General features: G+C 45.2%; 1 protein-coding gene across 2 annotated transcripts in view; it reads left to right on the top strand.

Annotated features, from left to right (window-relative positions):
• The window catches only part of oxr1 (oxidation resistance 1), a 420907-nt gene that overhangs the window by 75021 nt on the left and 318108 nt on the right, over positions 1-27778 (top strand). For both annotated transcript variants that reach the window (XM_033020271.1, XM_033020272.1), the window contains exon 2: positions 8001-8086. In XM_033020271.1, the coding sequence (XP_032876162.1) occupies positions 8070-8086 (17 nt within the window). In that variant the 5' untranslated portion in view covers positions 8001-8069. The remainder of the gene's footprint in view (positions 1-8000; positions 8087-27778) is intronic.

Raw genomic sequence — 27778 nt, 5'->3', positions numbered from 1 at the left:
ATGTAGGTCCCTTGCAGTCAGAAACAGGTGAATTGATCATGGGGAACAAGGACATGGCAGACCAATTGAATAACAACTTTGGTTCTGTCTTCACTAAGGAAGACTTAATTAATCTGCCGGAAATAGCAGGGGACCGGGGGTCAAATGAGATGGAGGGACTGAGTGAAATCCAGGTTAGCCGGGAAGTGGTGTTAGGTAAATTGAATGGATTAAAGGCCGATAAATCCCCAGGGCCAGATAGGCTACATCCCAGAGTACTTAAGGAAGTAGCCCCAGAGATAGTGGATGCATTAGTGATAATTTTCAAAACTCTTTAGATTCTGGAGTAGTTCCTGAGGATTGGAGGGTAGCTAATGTAACCCCACTTTAAAAAGGGAGGGAGAGAGAAAACGGGGAATTACAGACCAGTTAGTCTAACATCGGTAGTGGGGAAACTGCTAGAGTCAGTTATTAAAGATGGGATAGCAGCACATTTGGAAGTGGTGAAATCATTGGACAAAGTCAGCATGGATTTATGAAAGGTAAATAATGTCTGATGAACCTTATAGAATTTTTCGAGGATGTAACTAGTAGAGTGGATAAGGGAGAACCAGTGGATGTGTTATATCTGGACTTTCAGAAGGCTTTCGACAAGGTCCCACATAAGAGATTAGTATACAAACTTAAAGCACACGGTATTGGGGGTTCAGTATTGATGTGGATAGAGAACTGGCTGGCAGACAGGAAGCAAAGAGTTGGAGTTAACGGGTCCTTTTCAGAATGGCAGGCACTGACTAGTGGGGTACCGCAAGGCTCAGTGCTGGGACCCCAGCTATTTACAATATATATTAATGATTTGGACGAGGGAATTGAATGCAACATCTCCAAGTTTGCGGATGACACGAAGCTGGGGGGGCAGTGTTAGCTGTGAGGAGGATGCTAGGAGGTTGCAAGATTACTTGGATAGGCTGGGTGAGTGGGCAAATGCATGGCAGATGCAGTGTGGATAAATGTGAGGTTATCCACTTTGGTGGCAAAAACAAGAAAGTAGACTATTACCTGAATGGTGGCCGATTAAGAAAAGGGGAGATGCAACGAGACCTGGGTGTCATAGTACATCAGTCATTGAAAGTAAGCATGCAGGTGCAGCAGGCAGTGAAGAAAGCGAATGGTATGTTAGCATTCATAGCAAAAGGATTTGAGTATAGGAGCAGGGAGGTTCTACTGCAATTGTACAGGGTCTTGGTGAGACCACACCTGGAGTATTGCGTACAGTTCTGGTCTCCTAATCTGAGGAAGGACATTCTTGCCATAGAGGGAGTACAGAGAAGGTTCACCAGACTGATTGCTGGGATGTCAGGACTTTCATATGAAGAAAGACTGGATAGACTCAGCTTGTACTCGCTAGAATTTAGAAGATTGAGGGGGGATCTTATAGAAACTTACAACATTCTTAAGGAGTTGGACAGGCTAGATGCTGGAAGATTGTTCTCGATGTTGGGGAAGTCCAGGACAATGGGTTACTGTTTAAGGATAAAGGGGATTTTTTTTAGGACTGAGATGAGAAAAACATTTTTTACACAGAGAGTGGTGAATCTCTGGAATTCTCTGCCACAGAAGGTAGTTGAGGCCAGTTCATTGGCTATATTTAAGAGGGAGTTAGATGTGGCCCTTGTGGCTAAAGGGATCAGGGGGTATGGAGAGAAAGCAGGTACAGGATACTGAGTTGGATGATCAGCCATGATCATATTGAGTGGCGGGGCAGGCTCGAAGGGCCGAATGGCCTACTCCTGCACCTATTTTCTATGTTTCTATGTTTACCGATCTATTTATGATTTTATACACATCAATAAGATCACCCCTTATCCTCCTGTGCTCCAATGAATAGAGTCCCAGCCGACTCAACCTCTCTCTATAGCAGGAGTGGTGGGTGTATGGAACAAGCTGCCAGAGGCAGGTGCTATCTTCCTATAACTCAGATCCCCTAGCCCTGGCAACATCCTTGTAAATCTTTGCACCCTTTCCAACTCGTCAACAAACTGAAAAGCTGGTCATCATAGGATCGCTGCGTAGAGATCAGTGCTGAGGCCGTAATTATTTTTCTATCCATATTCATGTCTTTGCTGAATGGATGAAGTGTATATTTACTGGCAATGTGGGAAGGTATGTGGGAAGGCAAAATGTCTGCAAAGAGATACAGAGAGATAAATGGATAAAAGAGATACTGGCCAGCGCGGACCCGGTGGGTCGAAGGGCCTGTTTCCACTCTGTATCTCTAAACTAAAGGCCACTGTCCTCTCCCTAATCATCTTCAATTAGTGCTTTAACCATCCATTCATTGGAAAGGCAGAAGTGAAATGTCCACAGGTGATTGCAGAATGTTCAGTTCAATTTGCACAAGTCAGCACCAAATGGAATCCTCTCCACTTGCCCAGAAGAGTGCAGCTTCAGCAATGTTTAAGAGCTCAATGCTATCCAAAACCAAGCATCTCGCATGATTGACACCCACCTCATCATTCGGAAGTGGCTGGAAGAATCATAATATTGCAAGCGGCAACCTGAATTAATATAAGTCTACATTACATCCCTATGAATCTCCATCATATTCGTTCTGAAGCAATATGCTGTGTTATTCTTTCCAATGATTTTCTTCAGCAAGAAAGAAATACCTGGACGTCAAAGCCTGGTGCATGCAGGTGAGGGGGGAGGTGTTGATTACCAGATGGGTGGACAGAGATGAAAACAAGACAAGGCTGTAAGATAAAATATAATGACAGAAGAAGGAATATGTGAAAAGGAAGGGGATGTGGGATGGTGGGAGAGAAGGGGGGCATCCAGGTGGGGAACAGGGAAGGGAGGGGAAAGGGGGTTGGGTGGAGGAGTTGCCTAAAATTGGAGAATTTAATGTTCATACCGTTGGGTTGTAAGCTACTCAAGCAGAGCATGAGATGCTGTTCTTCCTGTTTGAGCATGGCCTCACTCTGGCAATGGAGGCCAAAGACTGAAAGATCAGCATGGGAATGGGAAAGGGGGTTAAAATGGATAGCAACCGGGTTTCAGCAACTAAGTTACAGAGAAAGGTTGAACAAGTTAGGGCTTTATTCTTTGGAGCGCAGAAGGTTAAGGGGGGACTTGATAGAGGTTTTTAAAATGATGAGAGGGATAGACAGAGTTGACGTGGAAAAGCTTTTCCCACTGAGAGTAGGGAAGATTCAAACAAGGGGACATGACTTGAGAATTAAGGGACTGAAGTTTAGGGGTAACATGAGGGGGAACTTCTTTACTCAGAGAGTGGTAGCTGTGTGGAATGAGCTTCCAGTGAAGGTGGTGGAGGCAGGTTCGTTTTTATCATTTAAAAATAAATTGGATAGTTATATGGATGGGAAAGGAATGGAGGGTTATGGTCTGAGCGCAGGTATATGGGACTAGGGGAGATTATGTGTTCGGCACGGACTAGAAGGGTCGAAATGGCCTGTTTCCGTGCTGTAATTGTTATATGGTTATATGGTTATATCCAGTAGGCCCAGATGGATTGAGCACAAGTGGTCGCTTGTTTCCTCTGCATGTTTTCCTTCTGCGGCCTTGTCTTAAGTTTTATAGGCCATGTATGCACCTAAGTCTCTTGACCACATCATCTCCCAGTCTAATTATCTGTTGCTCATTATTTGCTCGTTATATAACCAATCGATAGTAATTAATGGATTGGCTTGGTTGACTAAACAGCTGCCTCCTCTGCTGTAATGATTCCAACTCTACTGTGATATCGTCTCCTTTTTCAGTATTTGTTTTTAATTATTGTTGTACAACCAAGAGGCGTTTTCCTTTTTGATGGTCTCAAATGAACTGGCAATAGAAAAGAAAAACAGTTACTTGGAAAACTCATTTCAGCCCCAATTTTCATCCCACACGCATTAACAATTTTGTACTTCTTAATTATAATTCTGAACTTAAAATTGATAGTTCCTTCACTTGTCTGGTTTTGTCGTCTCCTTTAACGTAAACAGAGAAGTAGCATCAAGTTACTGGAAGTTCAAGAATCCTTGGACAAACACATCAGTGCCTACTCTCTTTCTGCACACATGTGTAAATAAATGTAAAGCCTGTTATTTTTGTTATCTTTTTAGGGTAACCTTGCATTGGAGTACATTTATAGTTCCCATTAGTCACCATCAGAGCTAACAGGCTGGAGCAAAAGGTGGATGGAACCAAGAGGGAGAGAGTGATGCAAATGTGAGGTGGGGGATGGAGGGAGAATATAGAAAAGGGGACAAAAATGAGAGAACTGGAGATGAATTGGAAGAAGAGAGAGGGGAGCACAGGAGGCATGAAAATTGGAAAATTATATATATATATATAATATACTAGACCAAGTGCAGACCCGTTGGGTCTGTTCCCCCAACGTGCGGTTGTGGGGGGGGGAGGCGGCATGCAGCGTCACACACACTAACTATCCCCCCCCCCACACTCACGCTAATTACCCCCCTTGATATTATATTAATATTACTAATTTGCTCCTTTTACCCCATAACTACCCTATCTACTGACGCATAGCCCCCAACTTGCAGTCACATCTAGAGAGGGGGGGGGGGGTAGAGAGTGAGGGCAGAGAGAGAAGGGGCAGAGACACAGAGAGAGAGAGAGAGAGAGAGAGAGAGAGACACACACACAGAGAGGGGGGCAAGAGGGATAGGGGGTGGAGAGGAGAAGAGGGAGGGTGGGTAAGGTGGGGGAGGAGAGAGAGAGGGTGAGAGTGAGGGGGAGAGAGAGTGGATGCTGAGAGGGGGAGAGCAGGGTGGAGGGTGGAGGGAAGAGGGTAGGGGGTGGGGAGGGGGATTAGCGGAGGAAGGGTGGGGGAGGGGAGGAGGGGATGGAGGGGTGGAGGGGAGAGAGAGAGAGGGGGGAGGGGGAGGAGAGGGGGGGGAGAGGGAGAGAGAGAGAGGGTGTGCTGAGAGGGGGGTGAGGGGAGGGGGAGAGGTGGGGAGTAGGGAGGGGGAGGGAGGGTGGAGGGAAAGGGGTAGGGTGTGTGGAGGGGAGGGGGTTTAGAGGAGGGACGGGGGGGAGGGGATGGAGGGGAGGAGGGGAGAGAGAAAGAGAGAAGGGGGAGGGGGGAGAGGGGGGGAGAGGAGAGGGGGGAGAAGAGGAGAGGGGGGAGAGGAGGGGGAGAGAGGAGAGGGGGGGAGAGAGGACGAGGGGAGAAGAGAGGGGGGGAGAAGAGAGGGGGGGAGAGGAGAGGGGGAGGGAGGAGGACGAGGGGGGGTGGAGAGAGGAGAGGGGGAGGGAAGAGGGGGAGGGAGAGAGGAGGATGGGGGGGTGGGAGAGAGGAGAGGGGAGGGGGGGAGAGGAGAGGGGGAGAGGAGAGGGGGGAGAAGAGAGGGGGGAGAGGAGAGAGGAGGGGTAAAGAGAGGAGAGAGGGGGGAGAGAGGAGAGGGGGGGGAGAGGAGAGGGGGGAGAGGGGGGGGGGAGAGCGGGGGGGGGGGGGGGAGAGGAGAGGGGGGGGGGAGAGGAAGGGGGGGGGGAGAAAGAGGAAGGGAGAGTGAGAGAAGGAGAGAGACAGGGGGGAGAGAGAGAGAAGAGAGGGGATGTGGAGAGAGAGGCGGGGAGAGAGAGAGAGAGAGAGAGAGAGAGAGAGAGTGCCTTTTTACTTCAACCCAAACCCAAACAACCATTTGCAGGCAGTGCTTTTTTACTTCAAACTAACCATATATTCATTTTCAAACCACATTAATGGTACTCACAGTGATGTAGACATTTGTTCAGTGTCATTCAGAGCTCAGAGTGACAGAGACTAATTGACAGAGCTCCATCTTGCAGAGACTAATTGAGGCACACCACTTCCTGGTTTTGTAGTCCCTCCCCCTCCCTCCAGCAGGGGCAGCAGAGAGAATGGTGAATTTTGTAAAAACATTAATATCTCTGTCATTTTTCATCGACGGGAAAAATCCTCGGCACACATGCGGTGGAGGGGGCTCTGAGCGAGGTGGCCAAAAATGACGGCCGTAGGTGGCGGTGTTCTCTCGGAAATTGCAGCACAGACGGCCAAAAGCGGTCAAGAACAGAGATTTAGCAATATAGATAGATAAGATATATATATAGTGCTGTAGGGACATAATGGAGTCAGATCCAAGCATTGTATCTAAGGAGCTATGCGCACGCACACATCTCTGAGGTTAGAAGAGCAAGAACTAACATAGTTGATTCAAGGTCAGAGGAGATGTCACTTTTCAAGTGAATAGCTTGATGCTGTGGTAAGCACCTGTTGGTTGTCTGAGAATGAATTAATCATGCAAACTGCACCAGGTGAACATTCAGCCAGTAATTGTTCTTTTTAATAACTCTTCATTGAATGAAAGCCTTCATAATTATTGTATATGGAATGCTTGTGTGGTAATTTATGGCTTTGCCATATGGGTTCCTGATTGGAAAACCCTCCTTCAGTCTCTTATTGCAACCTTCAGTTCATCAACTCCTCCTACTCCAGGTCTGGCAGAAGGACTACAATTACATTCTCATTCCTTCCCAGAGCACCCATCTTTTCACTGTATATATCTTGCCTTTCCTGAAATATGCAACCCAGTACATGTCTGCTGAATATTTAGACCTCTTGCTTGATATCCAACAAATCTGCATGTAATTGAGATTCCTTTAAATAGGCCAGGTTGAATGGATGGATGGTGAGAAGCAGAAAGCCCTTCATACCCCAAGACTTGATTTACTGTGAGGTTCACAGAGTGCGTCAACAAGATTGGTGTGGCTCAATTTGGCAGAGCAGGTATTAGATCAGTGTTGCAGAGGAATTGACGTCAGCAGCTACCTCGTCTGCACTACTCTGTTTGCAAGTAGTTTGAGTGGTGTTACAAATATATCTTTGTGATTTGAAGACAATTTTGTGAGCAAATTGGCATCTGTACTATTTGAAACGAAAGGGCTGGTGTGGCAATTTACTCTGGTAGCCTGTCTGCATTCTTTATCGTGACTGTTCCATAAAGAAGTGTTGAATATTCATCTCAGATGTTTGTGTTGCTCAGAAACTCTTCGCATTTCTGTCTCCATGTGAAGTATATTAATGAAGACTCCTGCCAGCATTCTGCACTGCAGTACTGCACAATGTGGCTCTTCTTTGACACATCCCTTTATTTAGCAGTATGAACAAACCAGTCAGTTTTGTGCTAATGTGACTCACTTCATTTCAAAAGCAGCAAACAACCGTAACACATTTTAAACTATTGCAGCTGCATTTAAAAAAAAGATCCTAGTCTCTGCTTCTCTCCCCTCGCACAACAAGCGCACAGCAGGTCTTAAATCTCACTGTGAGCTTGATCCACAAATTGGAGCTTTATTCAGAATTATACATCTTCCCACAACGGCTGTAACATTTGGAGAAATGCCATCTTATTGTATCAACTGCACTGATTTTCACTGGAGAAATAAGTATTGAGAATCAATGTGATATGTTGATGAAAAATCTTTGTTATGCAAGGTTATTTAGTGTCATCATTGCTGCCTGTATCTGTGTCTAGGTTCTTATAAAAGCTGTACTCTGATAAGAGTACAGATTACATCCTGCTCCCCTATATATATATATATGTATGTATGTATACGTGCGCGCCTATATGTGCTAATATATGTGTGTGCACATATACGCATACACATCTGAAGTTAGAAGATGTGTACTAACATAGATGGGGAAGTTGATTCAAGGTCAGATTCAAGTGAAGCTGGTGCTGTCAACTAGGCTGGTTTAAAGTTACTTTGATAGATTCAACATGCCAAAAAAATATTTAAATGGACAATTTCCCTGGAAATAACACTCTTGAATGAACTAAGATACAGGTTTGCAGAAATAATTTGCAATGGCACTGTGCAAGAAATGGGGCAATAAACCATATCACTCGTCTCAATCTGCTTCCAGTTTCTATAATAATAAGTACATTTCATCGGCTTGTCTAGTTGTACATGAAAGAAAAGCAAAAATGCTGCAAATTCCAGTATCATGATTTCAAATGTTTCCTTTTTCTTATCAGGCTAATTGAAGGTGGCGATGCACCGACCCTATCCATGAGATCCAAACCTTACACAAAAGCGTTGTCAACATGTTCAGCACCAAAAGGTCAGTTGGTTCAACATTTTATATGTAGAAGTAACAGCATACATATTAATCTGCTACACTTATAAATAAAGAATTATTGCAAAAATATTGTTTTTCAGATATCTTTGGAATTTGAATTATTTTGAACATTCCTTTCATAACAAGTTACAAAAACCAGGAAGAACTCAATGGGTCAGGCAGCATCTATGGATGTGGGCTCTCCATTTCCTTCACAGATCCCTGCCTGACCCACTGAGATCTTTGTTTTTTGCTCAAGATTCTAGCATATGCAGATTCTTGCATCTCATTCTTCAGTTAAAGGTAATGTCTGTACAGCAGGCACGGAAATCGCTATCAAAACATGGGGAGGGGGGGGGGGGGGGGAACACAATTTCTTGGCGGCCCTGTGTGGACGGTAACATCGGAAGTTGATCTGGTTGGTGACCGACTCCGAACTCCAGCAACAACAACTTCGTCTGCCCCGAATCGGCCCGTTCGCGGGGGCTATCATCGGCTGGCGGGGGTTTCAATATCGGGAGCCTCGATCGCCTCGATGCAGCAGTTTGATTTTAAGCCGCGCCGGGCGCTGATAGGCCCCGCGAACAGGCCAATTCAGCCCTTAGAAAGGGTCTGATAAAGTCCGGATTACAAAACATGGGGGGGGATTAACCCGCCCCTCTCAAAGCAGGGGGGGGGGACGTCCCCTCCCCCCCGTCCCTCCCCCAGGATTTCCGCCCATTCTGTACAGTGTGGATAACTTGGGAGAGCTAATAACCATATAACAATTACAGCACGGAAACAGGCCATCTCGACCCCTCTAGTCCGTGCCGAACACATAGTCTCCCCTAGTCCCATATACCTGCGCTCAGACCATAACCCTCCATTCCTTTCCCATCCATATAACTATCCAATTTATTTTTAAATGATAAAAACGAACCTGCCTCCACCACCTTCACTGGAAGCTCATTCCACACAGCTACCACTCTCTGAGTAAAGAAGTTCCCCCTCATGTTACCCCTAAACTTCAGTCCCTTAATTCTCAAGTCATGTCCCCTTGTTTGAATCTTCCCTACTCTCAGTGGGAAAAGCTTTTCCACGTCAACTCTGTCTATCCCTCTCATCATTTTAAAAACCTCTATCAAGTCCCCCCTTAACCTTCTGCGCTCCAAAGAATAAAGCCCTAACTTGTTCAACCTTTCTCTGTAACTTAGTTGCTGAAACCCAGGCAACATTCTAGTAAATCTCCTCTGTACTCTCTCTATTTTGTTGACATCCTTCCTATAATTAGGCGACCAAAATTGTACACCATACTCCAGAATTGGCCTCACCAATGCCTTGTACAATTTAAACATTACATCCCAACTTCTATACTCAAGGCTCTGATTTATAAAGGCCAGCACACCAAAAGCTTTCTTTACCACCCTATCTACATGAGATTCCACTTTCATAGAACTGTGCACAGTTATTCCCAGATCCCTCTGTTCACCTACATTCTTCAATTCCCTACCATTTACCATGTACGTCCTATTTTGATTTGTCCTGCCAAGATGTAGCACCTCACACTTATCAGCATTAAACTCCATCTGCCATCTTTCAGCCCACTCTTCCAACTGGCATAAATCTCTCTGTAGACTTTGAAACTCTTCTTCATTACCCGCAACCCCTCCTATCTTAGTATCATCTGCATACTTACTAATCCAATTTACCACACCATCGTCCAGATCATTGATGTACATGACAAACAACAGTGGACCCAACACAGATCCCTGTGGCACCCCACTCGTCACTGGCCTCCAACCTGACAAACAACCATCCACTAATCTACAGTATAGCACAGAAACGGGCCCTTCAGCCCACCACATCGATGTTGATCTTTTTGCCGATCTACACAAATTTGATTTGCTTGCTCTTGGTCCTTATTCTTCTGTGCCTTGCCCATTCGAATGCCTCTTGAAATGGCTCCAAAACATAGTGATCATATTTAATTCCACCGCCTCCTCTGTCATTGTGTTCCAAGCATCAATCATTCTCTGTGTATAATGTACTCTCCACTCACATTCCTTTTAAAACTCTTTCCTCTTACCTTCAATATATATATGCCCCTTTGATTTTGATACCCCTACCATGTAAAACATAGAAACATAGAAACATAGAAAATAGGTGCAGGAGTAGGCCATTCGGCCCTTCGAGCCTGCACCGCCATTCAATATGATCATGGCTGATCATCCAACTCAGTATCCTGTACCTGCCTTCTCTCCATACCCCCTGATCCCTCTAGCCACAAGGGCCACATCTAACTCCCTCTTAAATATAGCCAATGAACTGGCCTCAACTACCTTCTGTGGCAGAGAATTCCAGAGATTCACCACTCTCTGCATGAAAAATGTTTTTCTCATCTCGGTTCTAAAGGATTTCCCCTCTATCCTTAAGCTGTGACCCCTTGTCCTGGACTTCCCCAACATCGGGAACAATCTTCCTGCATCTAGCCTGTTCAATCCCTCAAGAATTTTGTACGTTTCTATAAGATCCCCCCTCAATCTCCTAAATTCTAGCGAGTACAATCCGAGTCTATCCAGTCTTTCTTCATAAGAAAGTCCTGACATTCCAGGAATCAGTCTGGTGAACCTTCTCTGCACTCCCTCTATGGCAATAATGTCCTTCCTCAGATTTGGAGACCAAAACTGTACGCAATAGTCCAGGTGTGGGCTCACCAAGACCCTGTACAACTGCAACAGAACCTCCCTGCTCCTATACTCAAATCCTTTTGCTATGAATGCCAACATACCATTCGCTTTCTTTACTGCCTGCTGCACCTGCATGCCTACTTTCAATGACTGGTGTACCATGACACCCAGGTCTCGTTGCATCTCCCCTTTTCCTAATCGGCCACCATTTAGATAATAGTCAGCTTTCCTGTTTTTGCCACTAAAGTGGATAACCTCACATTTATCCACATTATACTGCATCTGCCATGCATTTGCCCACTCACCCAGCCTATCCAAGTCACCTTGCAGCCTCCTAGCATCCTCCTCACAGCTAACACTGCCCCCCAGCTTTGTGTCATCCGCAAACGTGGAGATGTTGCATTCAATTCTCTCGTCCAAATCATTAACTATCTACCCTGATAATAACCCTTCATAATTGTATATATCTCTATCAGGTCAGCCTTCTTTGCTTATTCAAGTATATGCATGCTCAGCCTATCTGAACACCTTTATGACGAAAGCCCTCTGACCCAGGCAACATCCTAGTGAATCTTCTCTGCTCTCTCTAGCATACCACATTTTTCCCACAGTTGCAACTAAGATTGCACACTAATGTGGTTCAATCAGTGTTTTGTAAAGTTGCAATATTTTTTGGTACAGTGGTGCAGCGGTAAAATTGCTGCTTTTCAGTGCCAGAGACCCGGGTTCAATCCTGACTACTGGTGCTGCTTGTATGGAGTTTGTACGTTCTCTCTGTGACTGCGTAGGTCTTCTCTGGATGCTCCGGTTACGTCCCACCTTCCAAAGACATAGATTTGTTGGTTATGTTTAAGCGGCTGTCCCACTGTACGAGCTAATTCAAGAGTACTCCCGAGTTTCCCCTGATTCGAACTTGGAGAATTACGGTAATAGCCGCTCATAGGTACTCGGGGCACTCGTGGAGATTTTTCAACATGTTGAAAAATCTTCTCGAGTCTTCACGAGCTTTCAGCGTTTCCCGAGTACCTGCCGTTAGCATTACGAGCCGCTAAGAGACGTCCCGAGCTCCGATGTACCCGCTGCGTACATTCTACGTGCTTACCACGAGTTAGATGTTTTTTTAAACTCGGGAGAGCTCTTGAATTAGCTCGTACAGTGGGACAGCCCCTTTAAGAAGGAACTGCAGATGCTGGAAAATCGACGGTAGATGCTGGAGAAATTGATTTGTCGGTTCATTGGTTTTTGTAAATTATCTCTAGTGTTTAGGATAGAACTATTATACAGGTGATCATTCGTCAGCACAGATTCGGTGGGTCAAAGAGCCTGTTTCCAAATTGTTTCACTAAATGGAAAAAAAAATGAATTCCGTGTTTTATAATCTATTTCCTGATCTATGATGGCAAGCACGTCATATGTCTTCTTCACCATCCTAACTATTTATATTACCACTTGAAGGGAACTATGGACAGAATCCTAAAGCTCCTCTATTCATCAACATTCCTTAGTGGCCTTCATTTGCTGTATATATCTTACCCCTATTTGATTTTCTATAAAATTCCTCAGCCTTGTTGGGATTAAATTGATCTACACGTGACTGTGGCTTCAAACTTCCTCACCCCAAGCCACACCCCAAGCCACATCCCAAGCCACACCCCAAACAATTTTCATGCCATCTTCAGACTTACCAATCATACCTCCTATATTCATGTCCAAGTTACTAATATTTACGACAAATAGCAAAGGTCCCAGCTGTATTCCCCATGATACACTGCTTGTCAACTTGATAATTGTGCACCAGTGGTTCACCCAAAAATAAACATTGAAATGGACCAATCTAGCAGTTTCCTTTTAAATGAATGTGTGTATGATGTGGCATCATTCCTTGACAGCCATATTCCTGCAAAGTTGTAGTACTCTTCCTGCCCTTGTCCTTTGAGATGGTGGGGATCATGGGTTTGGTGGTTGCTCTGAAGCAAGAGTTAGTAGCTTTCGTGTAAGAAGGAACCAGATGCTGGTTTAAACCGAAGATAGATATAAAAAGCTGGAGTAACTCGGCGGGTCAGACAGCATCTCTGTTCATCAAAGATATACTTAAAATTAGGTGACTACTTTCATTTACATGACATTTCTGTTTCCCAAACATTATGGTGCCCTGGAATGGAGGACTATGTATAAACACAGCTGTAATTTCTACATTTTGAAACCAAAATGTATAAAAATGGCTTTTTATTAAAATCTGACAATGTGCACTTTAACCACGTGTGATTTCTTTCTATTACAAATCTCAAATTGTGGAGTACGGAGGCAAATAAATAAATGATGGGTCTTTGTCCCAAACATAGAGGGCAAGGTGCTTCCACACCTCAATTTTTTTTACGAATAGAATCCAAAATTTCCTGGAATTTTCAAAAATGCTTTTTGCGTGCTATTTGTTGTTTTTCTTTCGCGGGCACACGTTAACAACACAAAGAAGAACAAGGCAAAACAGATCAATGGAACTGCGCTTGGTGTTGGGCCACGGCCGCTGCCAGGACTGTGTTCAAAGTTAATCATTCGCTCCTGCCCGGCGACGGGAGAACAGTCTCCCCGGACCTGCTCCCTGGACGGCAGGCTGACTGGCGGCTGACGGGCCTCCCCCAACCGAGCAGGGGGAGTAAATATACTTTTCCCCCCCCAAAATCATCCCATGCGGACATATTCCCGAAATTATTTAATTTCTCTAAAATTACCCGAAGACAACCAGAATTTCCTGAATTTTGGGTAATGTCCTTCAAAGTGGAGTGTATCTCTATCTATCTGCTAATCACCCCTGCACCAGTATCTACCTATCGCTTGCCAGGCTTTGCCCTATCCCTACCTTTCTTTTCAAGCTTTCTCTCCCCTACTCCACCAGTCTGTAGAAGGGTTGTGACCCAAAACATCATGCGTCCATTTCCCATCACAGATACTGCCTGACCAGCTGAGCCACACCAGCACTTTATTTTGCCTGAGATCTGCAGTCACTTGTGTCATTATTAATCTTCTACTGTATCTGGAAGGAGTTATGGAGAAGGGTTTTGTCAATTTTGGTCAGTTTTGAGTTTTTGGTTCACAACACCTATATTCACAGTTATTAGATGCCTTTTTTCCCCTCTCTAATTGCCCACGTTAATCCATTAAATGGAGACTTATGTAAACATAGAAATCACCTCGACAACCTTGGCTTTCTGAGGGGTATCTTCTGAGAGTAATCTTCTGAGGGGTATTCCTTTTGTCATATCCATCCAACCCTCACCCTCTCTACAACTTTAACTTCTTTCCTCTCTTTTCTAATTCTGACAAGTCTTAATAACTCTGATTTTCTCTTTCCACAGTTACTGAACAATCTGTTGGCTGTTTCATTTATAATTCAGATTTCTGAATTTTTAAATATTTTTTGTGTGAGAAAACATAGATACATAGAAAATAGGTGCAGGAGTAGGCCACTCGGCCCTTCGAGCCTGCACCGCCATTCAATATGATCATGGCTGATCATCCAACTCAGTATCCCGTACCTGCCTTCTCTCCATACCCCCTGATCCCTTTAGCCACAAGGGCCACATCTAACTCCCTCTTAAATATAGCCAATGAACTGGCCTCAACTACCTTCTGTGGCAGAGAGTTCCAGAGATTCACCACTCTCTGTGTGAAAAATGTTTTTCTCATCTCGGCCTTAAAGGATTTCCCCTCTATCCTTAAGCGGTGACCCCTGGTCCTGGACTTCCCCAACATCGGGAACAATCTTCCTGCATCTAGCCTGTCTAACCCCTTAAGAATTTTGTAAGTTTCTATAAGATCCCCCTTCAATCTCCTAAATTCTAGCGAGTACAAGCCGAGTCTATCCAGTCTTTCCTCATAGCCGAGACTATCCAGTCTTTCTTCATATGGTATTTTACAATGGTATTTTAGGTTGTAGAGATGGGGAGGATGGGGAGGATTGGAGAAAACTAAAGGAATATTTGTGACAGTGCAGCGATGAAGGTCGTCCACAATTGCTTTTGAAGTTGTCAGTTAATGGATGAACGAAGGAAATTAGAGAGGTTAAAAAAAACAAAGGAACTGTGAGAGCCAAATACAACAGATGTTAGAAAACTGAAGCAAAAAATAATGTTGGAAATACTCAGACGACAACTCCCTATCAGAGTTGGCAAGGTTATCATTCTTAAGGAAAAATAATTTGTCCTCTCTAATTGCCTTCATTCGTGTTTATGTGATTGGTGTTCTGTCCTGCAGTTTCTTATCAAATATTAATGAACCACAACACACTCCAGCTTAGGATCAGAGCATATCCTGTTTCACTTGGTCATTTAGTCAACAACCCTCACCCCTTATCTATCTCCACCCTGGTCTTTGCACCCTACACTATCCTACCAAAGTAAATGTATCCAGAATAATTTGAGATGCTGTGATCGGCATATTCGCACTGCTCTAGGTCCTTGAAATACTTTTAAATAACTTTCATTTAACTTGTCTTCCCTGGTTATCTTGTAATTTATTTCTGTTCCATGATATCCAATTCTCCTTGAAAGTTATTCTTGAATGTAAATTTGCCAGCCGTACAAATCAGATCAACTTGCTACACACAAAAAAAAACTCTCTTAAGGGCCTGTCCTTAAGAGAGTTTTCAGTGATTGTCTTCGACCTTCAAATTCGAGGGCACTCGCGGGAAAAAGCTCGAGCTGGGTCGACCGTCAGCAATGAAACTGTGAGCCGGATCGACCGTTCACACACACACACGCACACACACGCACACACACACAGCCGCACACACACAGACCCAACCCCCCCCCCCCCCCCCCCCGCCCCCCCTTGGGGGCCAGGGAATGCGGGGGAGCACTATCTGAAATTCACACCCACGATGAACAGGAAGGTAAAAGATGGCTGGCACAGTTATGGTAAGTTCTTTAGAGAGCCCGTGGGGGGGGGGGGGGAGAGAGACGGGGAGAAGGAATGGACACACTTTTAAGAAGCCAGACAACTTTTAATAAAGTTTAGTGGGCATTTAACATTACCGGTCGATTTACTTACCTTTTTTTTTTCTCTACGAGTTTTACCTTCGACTACCTTCGATTATCTTCGATTGCCTTCGATTACCTATGATAGTATTATGACCTACTACGACCTACCTCGATATCGATTTTTTACTTGCGGGCCACGACCTAGCTGAGGCCTCGAGTACTACTCTCGAGCATGAAGGAGATTTACAAAGACCTCCTAGGACCTCGTGTCGACCATGCTGCGAGTATGAGTCGAGGGAAAACTCTTACAAACTCGCGAATTAGGTCGCCGCAGTGGGACAGGCACATGAAAAGCTCCTGATTCCACCCTCGGTCTTTTGCCACCATACCATAACCCTATGTGACAACTTGTGTCTACAGCTTGTCAGCCTGATTTGCTTTGCATTTGTCTATTTGTGTTTTCAAGGTCTGCTCAATGTTTCTGGTAGTTTCACGTGCTCAGTCAGGGATGAACTTGACAGGGCGAATTTCCATCATTCTGAGCACAACTTCAAATGTCTCACTTTTGTTTGACAATCTGCAGCATCACGAACCGATGCCACATTTGCACTGAATCAAAGTACGAATTGCCAATGCCTCTTCTGTGGATCATTTTATCTTTCTAATCCTGCCATTTTTCTTGGGTTTGAATCTCTTTCTCACTGCTGTGAATGAGCTCTCATTCTCTGCATCCTGTAGCGACCCTTTATGTCCCAATATTGTGCAACTGAGAATGAGTCAAGACTCTGACAGAGAGCAGAATTGACTGAAACAATCTTTTTCCCCTCTATGCAGGTGCTGCCTAACTTGCTGAGTGTTTCCACCATCTTATACTTTATTCAGTTTCCTTATCTGCAGTATTTTTTCTTTTCTGAAATTATTATCATTGAACCAAAAGTATATTTAATGTTTCAAAATATAAATTTATCGAGGGTTGATTGAAGCCTTGCACTTTCCATACAATCAAATTCAAAGAAATAACAATGAGCATCAAAATAAAATTCACTATCAGAATTCTCTACCTCAGAGGACAGTGGAGGCAGGTTCTCTGGATGCTTTCAAGAGAGAGCTAGATAGGGCTCTTAAAAATAGCAGAGTCAGGGGATATGGGGAGAAGGCAGGAACGGGGCACTGATTGGGGATGATCAGCCATGATCACATTGAATGGCGGTGCTGGCTCGAAGGGCCGATTGGCCTACTCCTGCACCTATTGTCTATTGTCTATTGTCTATCCCTCCGCACATCCCCCACTGCCCTACTTTCCATCTATTTCCCACTCCCTACCCCCTCCTCTATTCCCCCTCCTCCCACACTCTCCCTCCTCACCTCCCCCACTTCCCCCCTCTGCCTCCCTACCCCCTCCTCTCCCTCTATTCCCCCTCCTCCCACACTCCCTCCTCACCTCCCACACTCTCCCTCCTCACTTCCTCCACTTCCCCCCTCTGCCTCCATACCCCCTCCTCTCCATCTATTCCCCCTCCTACCACACTCTCCCTCCTCACCTCCCCCACTTCCCCCCTCTGCCTCCCTATCCCCTCCTCTCACTCAATCCCCACACTCTCCCTCCTCACCTCCCTAGCATCTTTCCCCTCTCCTCCTCCATTCACCAATCTCTCCCTCACCTCTCCCTCCCCCTCCTTTCCCGTACCCTCAGTTACTCCTTCCATAACTCCTACCCTCCTCCTACCCCTTTATCCCCCAACTACCCCACTTCTCACCTCCCACTATCCCTCCTCACCTCCCTGATTGCCCTCCTCTCCCTCTATTCCTCCTCCTCCCCACCAGACATGAGACAGGAAAAAACTGAAAAAAGAAGAGATATATTTCTCCCTGGATGTTGAAACTCAGCGAGCCCCCATCGCTGCCGTGAATCCCCACCTCCGCTGCAGCTCCATCGCCACGAGGGGCCCTATCGTTGCGAGGCCTCACCGCCGCGGTCTCGATGTCTCCTGGATCGCCGCGTAGAACCCTGTTCGGGGTCTCGTGGGTAGAAGCCCGGGTCGGACGAAGGACACCACCGGAGGCCGTGAAGTGGGCTCGGCCGCTCGGCACCACGGAGACGCCTGCAGAAGCAGCTCAAGCCGGCGGAGCGTTAGTGATACAATAGACAATAGGTGCAGGAATAGACCATTCGGCCCTACGAGCCAGCACCGCCATTCAATGTGATCATGGCTGATCATCCCCAATCAGTACCCTGTTCCTGCCTTCTCCCCATATCCCCTGACTCAACTATTTTTAAGAGCCCTATCTAGCTCTCTCTTGAAAGCATCCAGAGAACCTGCCTCCACCACCCTCTGAGGCAGAGAATTCTGATAGTGGGGGGGGGGGGGGGGGGGATAGGGGAGGTGAGGAGTGGGGAGGCAGGGATAGAGATAGACTCACCACTCTCTGTGAGAAAAAGTGTTTCCTCGTCTCCGTTCTAAATGGCATTTTTTCCTATTTGCACCAAAACTGTACATGATAGCGCTATGATTTTTCGCCACCTTCCTCACCATTCTCCTGTGCTACAAGGGCAACAATGATCATTCCACTCCTTTAGCTTAAAATGATGAGCCAACAATGATGATCACTCCGCTCCTTTAGCTTAAAATTCTCTCCGCCGGGCCAATCAGTGCGGCAATGGTGCAGAAAGGGGCGTCGCAGTCCAAGAAAGGTGACCAATCTGCGTGGCGGCGACTGAGGAGAGACCAATCTGCGCATACGCGGTTTTAAAGATTTTTTTAAACCTTAATAACTTTTAAAATATACCATAGATCAGAACAAAACTTGTTTCCCTTGTTGCCAACTTGCCCAAACTGGCCAACAATGTCCCAGCTACACTAGTCCCACGCGCCTGCGCTTGTTCCATATCCCACCAAACCTGTCCTATCCATGTACCTGTCTAACTGTTTCTTAACCGATGGTATAGTCCCAGCCTTAACTACCTCCTCTGGCAGCTTGTTCCATATACCCACCACCCTTTGTGTGAAAAAGTTACCCCTCTGATTCCTATTAAATCTTTTCCCTCTCCCCTTGAACCTATTTTCTCTGGTCCTCTGGGCAAGAGACTGTGCATCTACCCAATCTATTCCTCTCATGATTTTGTACACCTCTATAACATCACCCATCATCTTCCTGCACTCCATGGAATAGAGACCCAGCCTACTCAACCTCTCCCTAAAGCTCACACCCACTAGTCCTTGCAACATCCTAGTAAACCTTTTCTGAACGCCTTCAAGCTTGACAATATCTTTCATATAACATGGTGCCCAGAACTGATCACAATATTCTAAGCTGCGGTCTCACCAACGTCTTATACAACTGCAACATACCCTCCCACCTTCTATACCTAATACTCTGACTGATGAAGGCCAATGTGCCCAAAGCCTTTTTTACCACCTTATCAACCAGCGACTCGACCTTCAAGGAACCATGCACCTGCACTCCTAGATCCCACTGCTCTACAACATTACCCAGAGGCCGACCATTTACTGTGTAAGACTTGCTCTTGTTCGACGTCCCAAAATGCAACACCTCACACTTCCCTGTATTAAATGCCATCAACCATTTTTCCGCCCACCTTTTAGATAGACACATGAATATGCAGGAAATAGAGGGATATGGATCACATGCAGTCAGAGGAGATTAGTTTAGCTTGGCATCCTGTTGAGCATGGACATTGTGAACTGAGGGCCTGTTCCTGTGCTGTACTATTCTATGTCCTATGATAGCTGGATTCCTTTGAATTCTAAATTCCTATGATTAATATTATGATTACAACTGCTTCAACTAGGACCTCATTTGTTTTTGATACCCAGCATTCCCCTCCTCTTCTTCTCCAACCTAATCCTTTAAAATTGTCTCTACATCTCTTCCTTGCTCTATTAAGAAAGAAGGTTGTCTAGATTGGATCAGAACATTGTTCAGCGGTAAAGTTTGGTTATAGGCTGAAGCACGGAATATGAGTAGGGATGTCTAGTTGTAGCTATACTAAACATTGATTTAACTGTACTTGGAGAATTATGTACAGTTCTGGTCACCACCACATTGGAAGGGTGTGGTTGCAATAGAGAGAGGGAAGAAGCGATCCAGATGATTTGTCCTGCCAAGATGTAGCACCTCACACTTATCAGCATTAAACTCCATCTGCCATCTTTCAGCCCACTCTTCCAACTGGCATAAATCTCTCTGTAGACTTTGAAAATCTACTTCATTATCCACAACCCCACCTATCTTAGTATCATCTGCATACTTACTAATCCAATTTACCGCACCATCATCCAGATCATTGATGTACATGACAAACAACAGTGGACCCAACACAGATCCCTGTGGCACCCGACTAGTCACTGGCCTCCAACCTGACAAACAACCATCCACCATTATTCTCTGGCATCTCCCATTCAGCCACTGTTGAATCCATCTTGCTACTTCACCATTAATACCCAACCATTGAACCTTCTTAACCAACCTTCCATGAGGAACCTTGTCAAAGGCCTTACTGAAGTCCATATATACAACATCCACTGCTTTACCCTCATCAATTTCCCGAGTAACCTCTTCAAAAAATTCAAGAAGATTAGTCAAACATGACCTTCCAGGCACAAATCCATGTTGACTGTTCCTAATCAGACCCTGTTTATCCAGATGTTTATATATATTATCTCTAAGTATCCTTTCCATTAATTTGCCCACCACTGACGTCAAACTAACAGGTCTATAATTGCTAGGTTTACTCTTAAACCCCTTTTTAAACAATGGAACAACATGCGCAATACGCCAATCCTCCGGTACCATTCCCGTTTCTAATGACATTTGAAATATTTCTGTCATAGCCCCTGCTATTTCTGCACTAACTTCCCTCAAGTGACTTATCCACTTTTATATTTCTCAAAAGTGTCAGTACTTCCTCTTCTTTGAATCCCATAGTTTCCATAGCTACTCTATTTGTTTCCCTTACCTCACATAATTCAATATCCTTCTCCTTGGTGAATACCGAAGAAAAGAAATTGTTCAATATCTCCCCCATCTCTTTTGGCTCTGCAGATAGCTGTCCACTCTGACTCTCTAATGGACCAATTTTATCCCTCGTTATCCTTTTGCTATTAATATAGCTGTAGAAACCCTTTGGATTTACTTTCACCTTACTTGCCAAAGCAACCTCATATCTTCTTTAAGCTTTACTAATTTCTTTCTTGAGATTCTTTTTACATTCTTTATACTCCTCAAGCACCTCATTTACTCCATGCCGCCTATAATTATTGTAGATCTCGCTCTTTTTCCGAACCAAGTGTCCAATTTCCCTTGAAAACCATGGCTCTTTCCAATTTTTACTATTTCCTTTCAACCGAACAGGGACATAAAGATTCTGTACTCTTAAAATGTCACCTTTAAATGTACTCCATTTCTCTTCCACATCTTTCCCATAAAACAAACTGTCCCAATTTACTCCTTTTAAATCCTTTCGCATCTCCTCAAAGTTAGCCTTTCTCCAATCAAAAATCTCAACCCTAGGTCCAGTTCTGACCCTCTCCATAATTATATTGAAACTAATGGCATTGTGATCACTGGTCCCGAACTGTTTCCCAACGCATACCTCTGCCACCTGACCCGTCTCATTTCCTAACAGGAGGTCCAGCACCGCCCCTTCTCTAGTAGGTACTTCTATGTATTGCTGCAAAAAACTATCCTGCACACATTTTACAAACTCCAACCCATCTAGCCCATTTACAGAATGTGTTTCCCAGTCTATGTGTGGAAAATTGAAATCTCCCACAATCACTGCCTTGTGCTTACTACTAATATCTCCTTACATATTTGCTCTTCCAATTCTCGCTCCCCATTTGGCGGTCTATAATACACCCCTATAAGTGTTGCTACCCCTTTCCCATTTCTCAGTTCCACCCAAATAGCCTCCCTAGACGAGCCCTCTAATCTATCCTGCCAAAGCACTGCTGTAATATCTTCCCTGATAAGCAATGCAACTCCTCCACCTCTTGCCCCTCCAATTCTATCACACCTGAAGCAACAAAATCCTGGAATATTTAGTTTCCAATCACAGCCCTCCTGCAACCATCTTTCACTGATCGCCACAACATCATACTTCCAGGTGTCAATCCAGGCTATAAGTTCATCCACCTTTCTTACAATGCTCCTAGCATTAAAATATACACATTTAAGAAACCCACCCTCTCTTATTCTCTGTTTATTGTCTTTTTCTTCTCTCTCCCCTACATTTTGGGTCGGAGTGCTACCATTCTGTGCCTCCTGCCTCCCACACTGACTGCTAGCTTTCCCATTTTGAGTCCCTCCCCCCAACCATACTAGCTTAAAGTCTCCCCAGTAGCCTTTGCAAATCTCCCCGCAAGGATATTGGTCCCCCTCGAGTTCAAGTGCAACCCGTCCTTTCTGTACAGGTCGCACCTTCCCCAAATGCGGTCCCAATGATCCAGAAACTTGAATCCATACCCACTGCACCAGTCCCTCATCCACTCATTTATCCTCCACCTCGCTCCATTCCTACTCTCACTGTCGCGTGGCACAGGCAGTAATCCTGAGATTGTTACCTTTGCAGTGCTTCTCCTTAACTCTCTACCTAACTCCCTAAATTCTTCTTTCAGCACCTCTTCTCTTTTTTTACCTATGTCGTTGGTACCTATATGTACCACAACCTCAGGCTCCTCTCCCTCCCATTTCAGGATTTCTTGGACACATTCAGACACATCCCTGACCCTGGCACCAGGGAGGCAAACTACCATCCGGGTCTCCTGTCTGCGTCCACAGAATCGCCTATCCGACCCCCTAACTATAGAGTCCCCTATTACAATTGCCCTCCTCTTCTTTTCCTTACCCTTCTGAGCAACAGGACCGGTCTTTGTGCCAGAGGCCCGGTCGCTGTCGCTGCCCGCAAGTAGGCTGTCTCCCCCACCCTTACTCAAACATGAGTAATTATTTTCAAGGTGTACAACCACCGGGGTACTCACCAGTCCCTGCCTCTGCCCGTTGCCCTTCCTAACTGTGACCCAGTTTTCTGTCTCCCGTGGTCTTGAAGTGACCACCTCCCTGTAACTCCTTTCTATGACCTCCTCGCTCTCCCTGAGCAGACAGAGGTCATCAAGTTGCTGTTCCAGGTTCCTAACACGGTCCCTTAGGAGCCCCATCTCGACGCACCTGGCGCAGATGTGGACGTCTGGAGGGCAATCAGACTCCATGACCTCCCACATCTGACATCCAGAACAGTAAACTGCCCTGGCCCTCATTCTCCCCCTTATCCGAATACAATAAAGCCTTACCTGGGATACAAGCCAATCAGCTGCTTCCTCTAGTCCGTTCGACCAATCAGAGGCTCCCACCAGCCCCCTTAATTTGAAGTGTGATCTGCGAATGGAACGTTGCAGATTTTGGTTCCTCCTCCCTCACCAACGGCTCCTGGGCCTCTGCTGAAACAAGCCCCGCGATGGGTTTTTTAACTCACCGCACGGAGGTCGCTCCTCCCTCACCAACGGCTCCTGGGCCTCAATGTTTAAAAGGTGCTTGCAACATATTTACTATGCTCCTGTTTCTGTTCTCAAAATATCAAAGACAGTGGTCCAATCCCTTTTTAGATACAGCATCAATTGTATCTGTTTTTAAGTCTAGTACTAAGGGTCCAATGCATTGCAAATGACAACTTCAGTATCAAATCTGCATGACACAATTGTGATAAAATGTTGCTGTCAGATGTGGGAGGTCATGGAGTCTGATTGCCCTCCAGGCGTCCACATCTGCGCCAGGTGCGTCGAGATGGGGCTCCTAAGGGACCGTGTTAGGAACCTGGAACAGCAACTCGATGACCTCTATCTGCTCAGGGAGAGCGAGGAGGTCATAGAAAGGAGTTACAGGGAGGTGGTCACTTCAAGACCACGGGAGACAGAAAACTGGGTCACAGTTAGGAAGGGCAACGGGCAGAGGCAGGGACTGGTGAGTACCCCGGTGGCTGTACACCTTGAAAATAATTACTCATGTTTGAGTAAGGGTGGGGGAGACAGCCTACTTGCGGGCAGCGACAGCGGCCGGGCCTCTGGCACAAAGACCGGTCCTGTTGCTCAGAAGGGTATGTCTTAAATGTTACTCCTGCAGTTAAGCTTTCTGACAATTATCTCTTAACAGGTGAACTTAACTGGAGAGTGATTTTATGATTTAAAACTGTTTGGAGTAGGGGGTAGTGGAAGGAGAGAAACAACCAGATATAGAAGAAAAGTACATGCATATATTTTGGGGAGGAATGCAAGGCTGGGTTGCATCAATTTCATTTTAAATATTCTGACAGGTTAGGCAGAAGACCAATAAGAGATAGTGGGGCAAATGTGTAGGCAAATCACAGATAAGCATATGTTCACATGTTCCCAGTTCAAGGCCAACACGTTCCCATGAGGGTGAATGGCAAGGGTAACAAGTTCATGAATCAATGGACGTCGAGGGATATCATGGGTTGAATAAAGAGGAAAGATAGGAATGGAGGGTGGAGAAAATTGAAAATAGGAGAGACCTTTAGGAGAGTATAAGAAGTATAGGTGATATATTTTTAAGTAGGTAGGTGAGGAGGCACAGAATATAATTAGTGAGCAAGAGTATGGAAAATCTCAAAACATTTTCTAAGTATATTAAGGCCAAGAGACAAACCAGTGAGTGAGTAACCATATAACAATTACAGCACGGAAACAGGCCATCTCGGCCCTACAAGTCCGTGCCGAACAACTTTTTACTCTTAGTCCCACCTGCCTGCACTCATACCATAACCCTCCATTCCCTTCTCATCCATATGCCTATCCAATTTATTTTTAGTAGGCCTCTGTATCTTTAGTAGGCCTCTTAGTAGAGCCAGTTGGGGACCAAGGCGCACCAATCTATGTGTGGCAATGGAGACGTAGGAAATGTCTTAAATCTCATCTGTATTCACTATGGAGAAACATTCTGTAGTTGAAGAATTCAAAAAGAAGGACCTTAGAATTCGGAACAATATTGATAACTTGATAAGATGTTGGAACAATGGCAGATGCAATTTAATCCAGGAAAATGTGAAATGTTGAATTTTGAGAACTACCAATGCTGGGATATCCACAGTGAATAGTAGGAGTCTCGGAAGTGATGGGGAACATATACAAGAATCACAGGAGCAAAGGACAGGTGGATAAGGTGCTTAAAAATGCATTTGGGATATTTCTCTTCAATAGCCACGGCATAAATTATTAGAGCAAGTCTCTAATAATACAAGTCTATAAAATATCAGTTCCACATGGGCGACCTAATTGGCAAGTTCAGAAGAGTTTAGGAGAGTTTGAAAAAATGTCACGTAAGACTATGTTGAAGACCTCCTTCGACTATGTTGAAGACTAGCTTTGACTAGCTACAACTGACTTCGGGAAAATTGGACACCGAATAGTGGAGAGTGTAGACAACCTCATTCGACCTCACTTCGACTATGATGAATATCTACGACCACCTTCGACTACCCTTGATTACCCATGCCGTCCTACTACGACTAAACCTACGAGTAAAAAAAAGTATTGATTTTTTTCCATGGCGACCTTTTTTGCTTGCGGGCATTTTTTAACATGTTGATAAATACGCCGCAACCTAGCTGAGGCCTCGAGTACACGGGGACTAGTCTCGAGCATGAAGGAGAGTTACAAAGACCTCCTATGGCATCGTGTCGACCATGCTGCGAGTATGAGTCGAGGGCAAACTCGCCAGAACTCGCGGATTAGATCGCCCAAGTGGGACAGCCCCTTTAGGCCACTCCATGATTGTACTGGAGAGGGTGCAGAGGAGATCGACCCTGGGATGGGGTGTTTGCTTTGAGGATAAGCTGGATTTATTTTCCTGAGAGTGAGAATGCTGGGAGGACTCCTGATTGAAATATACAAAATGATGAGGGGAATAAATAGGATGGTTATTGAGAATTGTTTCCCCAATCCAAAAGAGATTCACTCAGCTGATTCTTGCAACTGGAAGGTTGAACAATTGGTTTACCATTTTTCATATGCCTCCGTGCAGGATAATTATAACACATTTTATCCTCCAGTCAATGTGCTTCTGTATATCAGCTAAATTACATTGATTTACACTCATTCAGTTGGTCCTTATCTATAAATCTTGATTGAATGTTAGTTGGCAATGAACAGCAGCGATTCAGTTGCTCAGATTAGCAATTAGTTGTAAGGATCGTTCATCATTGGCACAAGGAAGTGTGGAGGGAAGAAAAGGGAGGAGTTACTTCAACTTAGAGAATTCAATGTTCATACCATTGGCTTGTAATCTCCCTGAATTTATTATGGGGAACAAGGAAATGGCAGAGGAGTTGTACAGGTAATTTGGATCTGTCTTCACTAAGGAGGACACAAACAATTTTCCTGATGTATTAGTGGCCAGAAGATCTGGGATGATGGAGGAACTGAAGGAAATCCACATTAGGCAGGAAATGGTGTTGGGTAGACTGATGGGACTGAAGGCTGATAAATCCCCAGGGCCTGATGATCTGCATCCCAGGGTACCTAAGGAAGTGGCTCTAGAAATCGTGGACGCATTGGTCATAATTTTCCAATATTCTATAAATTCAGAATCGGTTCCTGTGGATTGGAGGGTAGCTAATGTTATCCCACTTTTTAAGAAAGGCAGGAGAGAGAAAATAATGAATTATAGACCAGTTAGCCTGACATCGGTGGTGGGGAAGATGCTGGAGTCAATTATTAAAGATGGCACATTTGGATAGCAGTAACAGGATCAGTCTAAGTCAGCATGGATTTACGAGGGGATATGATGCTTGACTAATCTGTCTTCGGATATGTCTTCACTAAGGAAGACACAAACAATCTCCCAGATGTACTGGAGGACAGAGGATCTAAGGGGGTAGAGGAACTGAAATAAATTTTCATTAGGCGAGAAATAGTATTGGGTAGGCTAATGGGACCGACGGATGACAAATCCCCTGGGCCTCATCAGCAACAACGATGAGTCAGCCTATAGGGAGGAGGTCCAGCTAGCAGCATGGTGCGCTGACAACAACCTGGCCCTTAATTCCAAGAAGACCAAGGATCTCATTGTAGACTTCAGAAAGTCTAGGGGCGGCATCAACATTAACGGGACGGAGGTGGAACGTGTTTCCAACTTCAGGTTCCTGGGGGTCAACATCTCCGATGACCTCTCCTGGACCCACAATACCTCATCTCTGGTCAAGAAGGCTCACCAGTGTCTCTTCTACCTGAGGAGACTAAAGAAGGTCCATCTGTCTCCTCAGATTCTGGTGAACTTCTACCGCTGCACCATCGAGAGCATCCTTACCGACTGTATCACAGTATGGTATGGCAACTGCTCTGTCTCCGACCGGAAAACACTGCAGAGGGTGGTGAAAATTGCCCAACGCATCACCGGTTCCTCACTCCCCTCCATTGAGTCTGTCCAAATCAAGCGTTGTCAGCATCGTCAAGGACTGCTCTCACCCCAACCACAGACTGTTTACCCTCCTACCATCCGGGAGGCGCTACAGGTCTTTTCGTTGCCGGACCAGCAGGTCCAGGAACAGCTTCTTCCCTGCGGCTGTTACACTACTCAACACTGTACCTCGGTGATTGCCAGGGGGGGGGGGGGGGGGGGGGGGGGACACTCCTTCCACCAGGAAAAAAAAATAAATGCACGTAAATATATTTATTTATTACTCATATTCTATGTCGCTCCTCTAGAGAGATGCTAACTGCATTTCGTTGTCTCTGTACGGTACACTGCACAATGACAATAAAGTTTGAATCTGAATCTGAATCTGATGGTCTGCATCTCAGGGTCCTCAGGGAGGTGGCTCTAGAAATAGCGGACACATTGGTTATCATTTTCCAATGTTCTATAGATTCAGATCAGTTCCTGTGGATTGGAGGATAGCTAATGTTATCCCACTTTTCAAGAAAGGAGCGAGAGAGAAAACGGGGAATTACAGACCAGTTAGCCTGACTTCGGTGGTGGGAAAGATGCTTGAGTCCATTATTAAAGAGGTAATAATGGGGCAT

The sequence above is a fragment of the Amblyraja radiata genome, chromosome 4, assembly GCF_010909765.2.
Source record: "Amblyraja radiata isolate CabotCenter1 chromosome 4, sAmbRad1.1.pri, whole genome shotgun sequence".
Lineage (NCBI taxonomy): Eukaryota > Metazoa > Chordata > Chondrichthyes > Rajiformes > Rajidae > Amblyraja > Amblyraja radiata.
Note: the sequence above shows the minus strand (reverse complement) of the source record. Positions and strands in the feature narration are given on the sequence as shown.